This window comes from Engystomops pustulosus, chromosome 4, assembly GCF_040894005.1.
Source record: "Engystomops pustulosus chromosome 4, aEngPut4.maternal, whole genome shotgun sequence".
Taxonomy (NCBI): domain Eukaryota; kingdom Metazoa; phylum Chordata; class Amphibia; order Anura; family Leptodactylidae; genus Engystomops; species Engystomops pustulosus.
Genome location: NC_092414.1, coordinates 98,779,049 through 98,792,744, shown reverse-complemented (window position 1 = coordinate 98,792,744; position 13,696 = coordinate 98,779,049). Strand labels below are relative to the sequence as shown.

At 41.2% G+C, this 13,696-nt stretch overlaps 1 protein-coding gene across 2 annotated transcripts; it reads right to left on the bottom strand.

The window, feature by feature from the left end:
- Positions 1-890: 890 nt before the first annotated feature.
- Positions 891-12,931, bottom strand: YAF2 (YY1 associated factor 2). Of its 2 annotated transcripts, none has more exons than XM_072146868.1 (4): positions 12,474-12,931; positions 12,211-12,336; positions 10,060-10,212; positions 891-7,884 (listed from the first exon to the last, which is right to left on the bottom strand). In XM_072146868.1, exons 1-4 carry the CDS (start codon positions 12,497-12,499, stop codon positions 7,647-7,649), a joined length of 543 nt encoding a protein of 180 aa, XP_072002969.1. In that variant the 5' UTR covers positions 12,500-12,931; the 3' UTR covers positions 891-7,646. The 2 variants fall into 2 exon arrangements, with proteins under 2 accessions (XP_072002969.1, XP_072002970.1); XM_072146869.1 differs by having other exon boundaries at positions 12,402-12,476.
- Between the last annotated feature and the right edge of the window lie 765 nt (positions 12,932-13,696).

Here is a 13,696-nt window from a genome sequence, read left to right as displayed (position 1 = left end):
ATATGCGTTTCCCGGGAAACGCATGCGATTAATAACCTTATCGCATGTGTTTCTAAGGAAACGCATATGCGATCGCCCCAAACTCCTCCCCCTGTGCGCTAGCGTCGCGTTATGAACGCGGCGTTAGCGGAACGTGTGAACGCACCCTCAGGGTTTCCTTCCAGTGGATAGAAATCTGACCAGTGTCATGAGATGTCACACAGGTGCACGGTTCATTATAACATACAGCCCTGATTACTCAACGATAACGAGCCCTGAGCCTGTGTGATATCACATGAGCATGGACAGATTTCTATCCAATGAAAGTAAACACTGAATGACAGCAAGCAGAGGTCTAGAAAATAGTGAGGAATTCATACAAGAAATATATTAAAAATGTTATACTATTAAGCATGCAAACGATCTTTATTCACCAAAAAACACCCCTTTAACAACTGAATGAGGAAGAAAAAAAAAAAAATGTAACTGCCGGATATGAAGATGGCCACTCTATGTAGTGCACAGATCAAGTCAGTTTTCTAAGATGGTTTGAGAGAGACATCACTTAAGCTTCCAGCCATGGATATGTACAATGTATATGGTAACATAACACAGAAGACTTATTTTCTTTAACTAACTATATTTCACAGCTAACATCTTACAAAATCCAGTACCACTGTGCATAGTGGACCGACTTCAAACATTACTTACAGAATTGAATACATCACAAATGGCAGGAAATACAAAAGGCTTTCAAAGGGGGAACATTGCATGTTTATTGTAAGTGGTGCTTGTAAACAAAAATGCAAAACCTTTGTTCATAAAAATATTTTATTGATACATATAAAGGATGCCAAATAATGGATTTCACAACAGGTAAGAACGAGCAAAGCAAAAGGGGTTTGGGGGTATTTTTGTACTCTACAATGGTCTTCATGGTACAAGGCAACCCTGGCCTACATGTGCATATGCTTAGGGTTGGGAATAGTCATTTACCAGATATTCCAATGATCAGATCTTCTTACCAATAGTCTAGAATACATACACATCAGAGGACATTAATCTGTCTATACATAATTCTGTCCCAATTTGCACCGAATAAAAGTGGACACAGTTTTTAAGTGTTTTATACAGTTTTCAGGCACTCCTAGGATTACTTTGACAAAAAGGGGTGTTTTGCCAAAATAATGCCAGACAGAAAATAAGCAATTGAATAGGAAATCCAAAGTATGACTAGACAGTCTTATACTAGGATAGATTTATCATCCAGCACCAGACACTTGTACACATCTTGTGCAGCAGAAGACGGTCTTGCCTTATAACACATATGTAAATCTGCCTTGGTGTCTTTTGAAGAAATAATAGCCATAGGCATCTACTAGTTACAAGTCAGTATATATACTAGCTCAGAAACCCAATCAGCATAGACATGTGACTTATTGGATTGAGATGTAAGAAGATCAGCCATAGCAATATTCAGCTAATATGGAACAAACTATGAATAGTTTAAAAATACAGGAAAAGCAATTCCTGGACATTCATATGAACCCTCCGATTTTCAATGACACAAGCAAAGTAAGGAAGCACAAGGTATGTTTTGGTAAACTGTACAGTATAGCACAAAGAGGAACATAAAGTAATTATTCTCTGATGAGTTGATCGTAATGTGTCCACAGTTCACAGAAATCTGAAGGGAATATACTTGTATAGCACCATATGTTTTTAGTTAAAGGAATTCTTAAAAATTGCCACCAAGGTTTAGCACCCGTTCACACCAGCATTCTTAAGAGTTTATGTATTTCTGAAGAATATTGATGTACATAGAACTATTTTTCAAAAATGGAAAAGAAGAAATTAAATATCTAGAGAATCAACAACAAAAAGGCGCTGAACACTCGGGATGGTGCTCTAGATTATTTTTTTTTTTTTTCCATTTAAAACAGTAGTATTGAATACCCAAAGACCATCTCTGAGCACATCTTGAGTTTTCATTATTATTTTTTTTTTCTCATTGTGCAGCCCCATTGTGTAAATAGAAAATTTTTCGCCATTAAAATGACCTAAATCCTGATTAAAACTTGTTACACAAAGGATTGACCAGGGTCCATCTGAATGGTAACCAGGCATTGTCGTCCTGACAGGACCGTGACCAATAATAGGAAGGCACTAAACCTTGTGGTATTATGAAGAGAATAAAACCCATACGTAACTGAATGATGTGGCATGTACCTTGTAGAAATGAATGGGTGAGCTGTGCATATGCAGTGCAAACAATTCTCCACACAACAGGGATGCCCAGTTTGGTTTCTCAATATGCAGGCAGCTCCCATCTTCAGACTGGATGCACACAGACAAGCCAATTTGCATCCATGAAAAACGGAAGTTCTGTTTTACATATCCATTTTGAATCCATTTGGCATTAGTATTTTTATATGGACCTTCATAAACTACAATCTATAAGTGATCCATGAACATAACCTAGTATGAAACGTATTTCAACTTTTTAACACAACAGATACACAGTCCCCTAAAATAACCAAGTGTGCATGGATCTGTTAAAAAGTTTTGCATTTATTGCAGATGTCTTCTGTCCGTTCAGAAATCTAATGCCCGTTTTCCCCCATTTTAGGTCTCTGATGAAAAACCTGTTATAATACGTTCAATGTGTTGTGGATGACTATACATATTACATCAAATTGTGAACATCAATAGAAAACCAAAGATTTTAATTTCTTCCTTGATGTGCAATTTTAGACCTCCCCCCCTAAAGCTTATGAGAATCAAGGGTAAAAAAATGACACAAACAAAATGTTTGGGGAAACAGGACATTAAAGGGGTTATCCGGGTTTAAATTTTTTTTTTATGTCCGGGCTGGGGAGGGGTATTTAAACATAATAAACATGTACTTACCTCCTCCGGTGCTGCCGATTGTCCCGCGCCGCAGCCCGTCTTCTCGGTGCGCCGGTTTCATTACACCGGTGCACAGGGAGCTTCCGGCCGGCCGGATGCTCCCATGCACACCATCTCCCAGCGCTTACAACGCTGAGAGATAGGGACGGATGGGAGGAGCCGTCCACAACGCGGACCGGAAGCTCCCTGTGCGCGGCTTCCGTGCCCCTGTTTGTTTACAGGGGCACGGATCGAAGTGACCGCGGGACAATCGGCGGCGCCGGAGGAGGTAAGTCCATGTTTATTATGTTTAACTATCCCTCCCCAGCCCGGCCATAAAAAATGTTTTAAACCCGGATAACCCCTTTAAGAGAAAACGTTCAGTTTAGGGTGAAATACAGATTATTTTGCACTAATAATTTATGGAAGTAAAAGGAATCATTTCAGTAAAGCAATAAAAACAAACGTGCCAGCATTTTAATTCATGACAAAGTATAATAGCCAGCAGCAAAATTCTGAGTAACAGTTGCCAAAAATACACGTATAAAAACAAAATAAATGGCAAAATTTCATACAAAGGCTTTATTTATAGTTTTCCTATGTAGTTCACACCAAGTACCAGCAGGTGCATTTAAGATAGTCACTTTGAAATTCCTGTAGCGGTAAGTTCTTGACGCCGATTTGTGAGTTGTTAAACGTAACTATGCATTACAATTTCCCAAAGAATACATATGTAGGCAGCTTCATCTAAGTAATAAAATGTAAATTCAATACATGCCCATAGAAATCTATTGAAGATGTGTTAGTACTCACTAACCTAAAAGTGAAGATGGAACTACTAATAACACTGCATAACAAAATGGTCACCACATGTCCATGGCACTTCAACATTAACTGGAAACATTTTGTGCCAAAAGAGATCAAAACACAATTGGCTATATAGGGGATCACCAGAAGCTTTTCTGTACTTTCAGCAGTTTGTAAACATCATATAGACATCTCAGTGCAGGGAATCCTGGAGGTCTTCCTTCCACTACATCCTCTGTGGTTATCTGTGACAGCAGTAGGACATTTACCCAAGCTAAGAGTATACACACCCATCAACACCATCATCATAAGACCAATATAAATAAAATGTTTTATACTTGCTTCACCTACCAAGGCTGTGCAACTCCAGTGTTAGAAGATAAAAAAGTCAGTAGTTCTGACAGCCATCATCTCATTCATTACCAAATACAACAAAAGTAGGGAATATGCAGTTAAAAATAAAAATCTTCATAGGGGTAGTCTTTCATAACAAAATATGCTTAACTTGACCAAAATGGTGGAAACCTTAGAAATTACCAGGCTTAATTGTATAAATAATACTTTTTAGGCTATCGGCATACGTTGCAGATTGTCAAGAAGAAAATCTGGATGAAAATCCACTTACACAGTCTTTAAGAGCAATTTTGTTGCAGATGTGTATTATTGGTAGTGTGTTTTTGATCTCGTTTTACATGCTTTTTTTTTTTTTTTTTTTTTTTTTTTTTTACAGTTTTATCTGATCTGACTTAGATCGAGCAGAAATTCCTATCAAATCCACGTTGTGGGGCAGATTTGATGCAGATTTTCACATGCCCATACACTTCATTGCAAAATAAAAGCATGCAAAAAACTACATGGATGTGCAAGAAAAGTGACATGTTCAGTATTTTATTTTCTGCATTGAGCAACAATTTCCATGAAAAAAAGACATATTGTCTTTACTTTTTCCAAATCACATTCACTTTAATGGTACGCAAGAAAATCTGCAATGTGTGCAAATAGTTGGTTGATTAACTAAACTGTACATAAAGCTAGACTGACGTGCAAACCGGGAAAATGCTGATCTATTTCCCCTTGCAGCTCCCATCCCATCACTTTCTAGGTCCTTGTCAGTCTCTACTTTCTGCAGCGACAGTCACATCTCTGCAGCAGAAAGTAGAGATCAGCCCGGGCTGGAAAGCGATGAAGTATGACCATTTTTTCAAGATATTCAGAGTAGATTTAAAGATCTTCCTTCTCGACTGAACAACAAGCCCTTCAAACACCAATTGCTTTTCAATCTCTCATTTAGATCTCACAGAAATGGGATAAAAGTAGATTGGGGGGGGGAAACTGCTTAAATGAAGAATTCAAGTTCTACAGATTCAGCTGCCCTAACCATTCACTAAAAACACAGGATAACCAATGGTTACACTCCTTATAAGGTACAGAACATTCCACACTTATCTCAAGTTTCTTCAAGGAATATTGTAAACCTCCAGGTTTAAAGGCTATGGATGGAAAAAGGGATGTTGTAGATTATCGGTTACATTGAATTAACGGGGCCTGCCAGGAAAATTATATTAATGACCATAGTAATAGTCATAGTTAGGCTATATTCACACTGCCGTTGCCCGCCCGTACCGTACCATAGCGGGCAACGGCAGTGTATGGGGAGAGGAGGAGGAGGTGAGCGCAGCTCACCCCCGCCCCTCTCCATAGCAACCTATGGCGCACGGCGCCGTATTACGGGAAAAGATAGGACAGGTCCTATCTTTTTCCCGGGTACGGAACGGTACGGTGCCGCACGTGTGCTACACCGTACCGCTCCCGTAGGGTGCCATGCGCCCATAGAAGTGTATGGGGGACGTATATCGGCCGTATATACGTCGGCCGTATATACGTCCCCCATACGTTAGTGTGAATGTAGCCTAAACGTCACCAACGTAAGATCAGCGGGGGCAGTCACACAGGACCCTTGGAAATCATCTCTGGAAAGGTAACAGATAAGGCAGCTGGAAGACTAGCTCTAAACTTCAACCCAGGATTTGCGGCTCAGCCCTTACTCACTTGAATCACAATCGTCAGTACAGTCAGTTTTGTGAAGGAGCTGTACAGACTCTACAGTGGGACACCTTAAACAAGACTGTTGAGTTACTTAATCTTGCATTCAGGAAGCAACTGAACAATACTAAAAGTGCAAATGTGTTCATGGTCTTTAAAACTTTGTGTACAAGAAGTTAGCAGTGAACTACAAGAACGTTCTAAAACTTTTTGAAGACTCAATTTAATTTATTTACTGCCTTTTCACAGTGTATAAGCTGGTTTATTAAGTGTATCGTTTACAAACGGATTCTCCTTTTAGAAGGCCTTAATTTATTGGCTTGTACTTACTGAAACACAAATACATGTATGCAAAAATACAGCAAGGCAGTACTATAGTAAAGTGTTCCTAACCCAGCACTGGTCAGCATGGTAGGAAACCTGATAATCAGTAATATCTCAAGGCAACAAGCAGAAGACAGAGAAGACAAACAGTGTCATGACTAAGACAATAACAAATTTTAGGGTGAACTTACTTCATTATATTGCATGCTTTTAAAGGGGTTTTCTTATCTAGACCATGTATGACACATCCACAGGTGAAAGATGCAGGTCCCATCTCTGGCCATGCACCGATCCTAGGAATGGAGGGTGTGCTGCCCATGTGGGCTTGGATCTCCCACAGAGTTGTATGGAAAGTGTGCACATGCGTTACCAAGCTGTCCGTTCATCCCGATGCTCAGTGGACCACTGCTGCGGAGATATGGGTCCAGTCTCTTGGACCTGCACCTATCCTGTGGATAGTGTGAATTTATCCCCTCTCCTTTCAAAATAATGTTTAACTCCATTGCCTTTAAGGCCATACTAATGCTAAAGTAAAGAAGCTTTACAGTAATAGGCCATAACCCAGTGCAAACTAAAATTGATTTACATTCCAAAAATTCCTTGCTAAAATTGACATGATTTATTAAAACAGTGGGCGATGGTGTCTCATACAAACCAATAAATTAAAAGACATCTAATAGTAGACAGTTCATTTTAAAGGGTCTACTGTAAATACATTTCCCCATGACTGACAGGAATTGTACATAAGCATTACTATCCCTATAGTTTTCATGTGATGTCATTTTGCTTATTATACATGTGTATTACAGCAGGCAACTGCTGAAGGACTATTCTGGTCTCAATGGGTTATTGGAATTTATAAAATCATATTGTATTTAAAATCCATAGTGCGACTTCCAATGTACGGTTTCCCTGGGTTTTACTGATGTGAGGCTCCATCTCCTAGTTACAACACTCATTTAATTCTCTGACTAGCTCACCACCACAGATGTTCTGTAGAAGACAACCCACCCAACTCACAATGGGTAAAATTGGCTTATGAAGTCATTCCTTGTCACACCCAACTGTGGAAAAATAAAATATTCAGGATGTATCAACAATCTAGCCTTAGGAGATGGGCAACTCCTATTTACAAGGGACCAAGAGTTGTACTTCCAACATGTAGTCATATGTCTGCCATTGATTTTTGTTACCTATGCAAAATGGATTTCAGGAAGCTAGGCTGTCAAACTTACTGGATGAAGAAGTCTGTGATAGTATCCCTGTAACTACTGTACCTTGGGTTTAATGAAGCAAATATCACACAGGGTAGAGATGGTAGTCAGTGTGGACTATGAAAAAGATCCTACGTCAAGCAACGTGAACCAGGAATATTTATACATGTTTCCATTGATGCAAACCATTTTTCATCTTTTGGTGTCCCTTATCTTGAAAGACTTATCTTTCACAGCGCACTTAAAATATAGAATTAAAAAAATAAGTGCATACATACTCACTTCTCTTTCTCAAAAATATCAGATTTGCGTCAGGTTTTTCCCATGTAACTGTGGTGAATATTGGCAGAAAGAAGTTTGTCACAATATCTAGAAAACACTAAAGAATCTTTAATGAGATTCTCCATTTACAGATGAAGTTTCTCCCCTGGGCGATGATGACCTGGATATTCCCCGCTCAGTGTTTTCTGAGCCAGATCCACTTTGACTATGTTGGTCCACAGAAGTGGCGCTGGATGTAGGAGGGGACTTGGTTTTCTCTTTAAAGTCTGTAATAATAACCGTCAGGTCCCCCACAGTAACTTCCAAATGTTGTGCACTACTTCTGTCCACATTTTTCAACCGGGGCCTAGGCAATAACAAAAAGAAAGAAGCAATTAGGGAAACATAGGGCTCACTCACGTGATGATGTCCAGTCTAGGAAATGTGTTTCAAGTGTCAGCCATAACTGAAAGCAGTTTTCTGACCCAAACTCACAGCTAGTTTGATGGGAAGGCTTTGATTCTTTCAGTTCCAGCCTCATCACAAATTGTAATGAGTCTTATTACGAGACATTAGAGTTGTAAAGATAAATTAGAAGACTGTATGTACAGAAGCATAGACTGTAAGCTCTTGCAGCCGGGCCCTCAGTCCCATTGTAACATGACTGTTTGTAACGTACGTTGTAAAATTAATTCTTTGAAAACACGGATTAGAAAACACTAATTTGATACTAATATATCTGTGGCTTCTAAAGATTTCCGTGAATGTCATCGGGGGGGGGACTTTAGTTCTTTATCCTGGAAAGGAATAGAGAAAGTGAAAAACCCTACAAGAGAAGGGGACCATAGAAATAAATCGATGGATAGAGAAACATATTGGATGTTTGTTTTAAAGGGGTTGTCCAACGGTATAAAAAACCCGTTGGGTGGCCTGGATGGGGCGGATTAAAAAAAAAAAAAATAAACATGTACTCACCTCCTGGCGCACTCCCTGCGTCAAGCGCTGCAATCTCTCCAGCCGGCCGGAAGCTGAGCAAAGTGTCACTTCCGTGCCCCATGTAAACAAACCGGAGAGATCACAGCGCTGGAGGCAAGTACGTTTGTTTTTTATACCCTTGGACAACCCCTTGGGTTTGAATTTGAGGCAGGACTTGATCTTATGCCATAATAGGTTTGCAATATGCGTGTAATTGTTTAACATGTTATGAGGGATATCATTTACTATTTTCTAAAGGTTGAATGTTTACTCATATATGATAACAAGGTTTTTCTTTATAGAGGGTAATTTTTCTTTTATGTTTTCAGTAAAATGATAAGAAGAAATAACCCTATACTGGCAGTCCCCGGGTTACATACAAGATAGGGTCTGTAGGTTTGTTCTTAAGTTGTCGGAACTGTATATTTTATCATTGTAATCCCAGCCAGAACTTTTTTGGTCTCTGTGACAATTGGATTTTAAAAATGTTGGGTTGTCATAAGAACCAGGAATAACAATAAAGCTTCATTACAGACACCTGTGATAACTGTTACAGCTGATTATTGTAGCCTAGGACTAAAGTACAATAAATTACCAATATCCAGTGGTCCGTTTGTAACTAGGGGTCGTATGTAAGTCGAGTGTTCTTAAGTAGGGCACCGCCTGTATATGGGATATATATTGATCATGTTACAACTGAGAATTTGTATTGGGTGTTTGATAAAGTTTTAAACTATTTAACTTGTAAAGCAATACGATTTTGTAACTTTGTATAAAAAGTTTTAATATTTTTGTTATGAATCACAGACGATGATAGGAGGCGGGGGGGGGGGGGGGTATGCGTAAACCTGTCTGGTGACTTTTTGTCACGTGATAGTGACATCATACACCTTTGTCAGAGTGCGATGAATTAAAGGGAATCTACCACCAGGATAAGGACTGCATGCAAATAAGCCTGAGGAGCTAATGAAGCCTGGAGCCCCTCAGGATTATTTGGATACAGTCTTTCATCCTGGTGGTAGATGTCCTTTAAATGAGTGTAGACCTCATATGAAATCAGACCATGATTAAGCTATAAAGCGAAATACTTAGGTCGGTTTTACCTGGAATATACCGTGTGTTGTCTTTCATATTGCCATGTAATGTGCTTTCACTGGAATAAAGATTTGGAATAGTAATTTTCATGTGAGTGCTGGATACCTTCGCTTTTCTCACTTTGTGCCTGAAGTCCTCGGGGCTGGCTTTCCGAGCATCAGGAAACACAATAGGGGAGGTGAGCTGGACTTTTTGTTGTTGATTAATTATACATATTCTGTCATTTAAATTCTATTTGTCCCCTATGATTTGTAAAGCACTAGGGAATATGGTAGTGCCATCTAAATAAAGATCATTATTATCATTTTCATTTAATGGTAAGCATAGTAGGGAGTTAGGACCTCTAACATAATTTCATAGTCTTACCTTATTTACCTAAAAGTAAAAAAATCTCCTTTATGCTCTGTATTTGTTAGGTAAATGTAGCTGTTAGTTCAATGGAGAATAAGAACCATTTTAAAGCATAATATACCTTGCTTTCTTGTTGCTGTTCTTTTTAATAGACGTCTCTTTTTCACTTTTTTCTTTCTCTGGTTTGTCTTTTTTTTCTTTCTTGCACTGCATGGGAGGCACAAACTGCTGCGTTACCTGCTGTGCAACCAACTGGGAAACAGGTCGTGGTTTCCTGCAAAGAAAACATAGTTATTTCTTGCACTTGCTATAGGATAAAGAGGTTTGCCTGAACTTTATGCCCACCTGTACACAAATGTGTGCATGCTTATGCCACAAACAACTGAACCGTGAGGTCCGCTCACACACCCATGGCTGTGGATAAAAGACTGCCCTAAACACAGGCAACTCTATACTTGAGTGCAGGAGGCCTGAAGTAGATGGTTTGTCCTTAGGATGGGTCATCAAGATTACATTGGACCCCCCCCCTCCACCCAAAAACTTGAAGGGGCTGCAAGGTTATATTCTATCGAATTACAAGTAACTGGGACTTCTACAACAGGATAAAAGACTATGCAAATGATCCTAACGAGCTCCAGGCTCCATTAACACCTATGGGGCCTCTCCATAAAGCTGCTGATGTAGATTATTATTAAAAGAGTTCTCTTTTGGTGTAAAATATCTAAGAAAATGGTAAAGGGTATCCATATATGGATACTTATGTCACCGTATCCGTATAAAATACGGTGAGTTGGCAAATAATATCATCAGCTTGGGCCAACCCTAAAATCCCTGGATAATACATACATACACACATATACATATATATATATATACACACATACATATACATACAAACATATACATATAAAGCCGCATATGGTGCGCAAGAGTATGCAACATTTATTTTAAACCTTCCCATAAGCTTTTATGGGGTGCATGGAACAGAAATACAGGAGAAAGTAGGCATGCTGTATAGTATTTTACATCTTGCTAATGGTATGGTACGGTGGATAATACGGCCATTTAAATGCATGACCATAATACCCATTGTAGTGAGTGTGGACGCGTGCTACTGTATGAAAATTTTACAGTACAGGAAGCACACACGTTTTAATACAGCTGTGTAAAAAGGGCCTAATTGACCCAGTTTCTGTTAGCTGCCTCACTGCTCCATACTCTCTAGGCCAGTGGTGGCGAACCTATGGCATGGGTGTCAGGGGTGTCACTCAGAGCCCTCTCTGCGTGCACCCGAACCATTAACCCAGCACAGAGTTCACCAAACAAACTCAATCTTCCTGCAGGAGCCTCAAGATGCTCTCAGCGCTATATCAAAACAACACATGACATAAACAGGGAGAGTCGTGTAACAGGCTGCATTATTTTTGGAGGTCCTCCTGCTGCCCTCACATTTCTTCCCGTACAGGGGGACCCTGAAGAGAGGCTACAATGGTAGTCCAAATTTCCACTGTATTGGTATCGACAAAACAGTAAGTAATAACTCAAACTCCTGTGAGGACACGGGTATCAGCAGAGGACTGATAAGTCATGGATTTTATTTAATAACATATTTTGCCCCTTTTCTAAAAAGAAATGATATTGTCACCTTATTTATGAAATAAGCAGAAATCAGTCACACGTCATTTTTTGTAACATTACAGGGAAGCGGAGGCAATTTGGCAAAAATCTTCTCCAATAGAAGATACTGTGGTATAATAATGAAATAACCGCAACAAAACATGTCAGTGCATTACTTATTCCTTCCCATATCTGGATACTTTACTGATATATATTGGGCAATCTAACAGACCAACCACAGTGATGGGGAGGTGCTCCTAGCATCATAGTGATGCAGGGAGTCCCTGATTCTTGGCAAAACAGCAGCAGTGGAGTGTAAGAAGGGACTCCTTGTATCATGGAGTCTTGGCCCTGTCACACTGGTTGGTCTGACCACACGGGGAGACTGTGTCCTGTGGAGCAATGTCACCGGAGGTTAGAAGCCGTGTCCCCATACACAATGCAGATTGCTATAAGCCCAGCTCTCTCATGACTGTAGGCCAGAGTGACAGCAGTACTGCTACCTGAGGTAACAATGCTGCAGGCAGGGACCAATCAGGCCGCTGCTTTCATTTTGCTCCATGTCCCGGTGCCCCGGCACAGCGCAGGCCGCTCCGGCCCATGTGAGCGGCGGCATTGTGCTCGGACATGGCCGGGAGGAGGTGTGAGCTCTCACCGGGTGGACGTCCCCTTGCGCACATCACACATCAGGCACTTGAAGGCCTCGGCGCTGTTCTTGAAGGTGCACACACTGCAGTCCCAGTATCCCTCGTCTGACGACGGCTTCGGCTGCCGCTTCGGCCTGAAGAAGAGAGAAGTGTGAGACGCAGACATGTCTACAGGCAGCGCACAACAAGGCCTGCTCACATCTGCCGTGGCCTCGGGCGCTCTAGGCGGAGAGCCCCTCCCGTGGTCGGCTCGTCCTCCTCCTCTGCTCACCTGGTCGGGCTTTTCTTGTCTCCCATGCTGCGGCAAAGGACGAGAAGCGGGGGCCGAGCAGCAGAGCCCGGCACACAAGCGGTAGCACCGACCGCGATCCGCCGCAGCCAGCTGTCCGCCGCCACACGTGACCCAGTCCCTCCAATCACAGGACGCTCTTGGCCGAGTCCGAACAGCGGGAGAGGCGTCCTCTCATCATCTGAGTGGGTTGTAATGGAGCGGGCCCCGGCGTCCTGGGCTCAGGGCATCCCAGGGAATGTGACCCGGAGCGCTGTACACAGCTCCTCAGCAGCCGCGTGTAACACCTCCAGTGCACAGGGCCTAGTGATGGAACATTACATGGCGGCCAGTCCTGCAGCCCTGGTACACACACGCTCTGTAGTGCCGGGCATGCATGTGTGTCTATAGCCAGGGGAGGTCTCTGGCGCCACTGATTTCCTGTCAGAACAAAGGACCAGTCTTATTGAAATCCCACATGTTCAGATCTCCCATGGTGGGTCTAGTCAGGACCCCTTTGTGATTCCGTTCCGTTTAGGAAATGTCAGTCCAAGGACCAATTCACATGATGTGTTTCTGCGACGTTTCAAGGAGCCAACATTGTAGCATTTCATGAATGGACATCCATTTGCATTTGTTGGGTTTGAACTCTACCATCATCATGGTAGATAGATCTACCAAATCTATCATGATAAACCAGGACAGCCACTCATAGACCAGGCATGGTCTCCTTCCTTCTAACATCAACTTATGATAATGAGCCTAATGGGATTATAAGATCCAGTCCATGCTGTAGATTCACAGGCTGTTACACTGTTTGGTGAAACTTCTGCTGCTGCCCAGAGATCACAGGAGCAAGTCCTGATGGAGTAGAGAGGGAGAATGGGCAGACTAATAGCATGTCAAGCTAAGCTACAGCATGGAGGGGATCTGGTAAGACTCCCAAGAGCCTTTCATAAGTATAATTGTAAAAGTTGATTTTAGAAGGAAGGTGGCCACGGATAACAAGTATAAGAAGATTACCACAGTCGCAGTGCCTGGATCTATGTGTAAGTGTCCCTGGTTTATCATGATGGATTTGGGTGGAAGAGTTCCTTTAAAGAAAACCTACCATTTGATTACATGTGTTATGAACCAAACATACCTTTAGAGTGCTGTAGCAACACTGATGCAGAAACATATCTTGTTTAATCTCTGCGTTGAGTGAAAAAAAAACAATTATAAAA

Coding starts and splice junctions, on each gene's coding strand:
- YAF2 (XM_072146868.1), bottom strand. CDS start 12,499: ATGGGAGACAAGAAAAGCCCGACCAG. Junction 12,337..12,473: donor GACAAGAAAAGCCCGACCAG/GTGAGCAGAGGA, acceptor TCTCTTCTTCAG/GCCGAAGCGGCAGCCGAAGC. Junction 10,213..12,210: donor CGCAAGGGGACGTCCACCCG/GTGAGAGCTCAC, acceptor TTTTCTTTGCAG/GAAACCACGACCTGTTTCCC.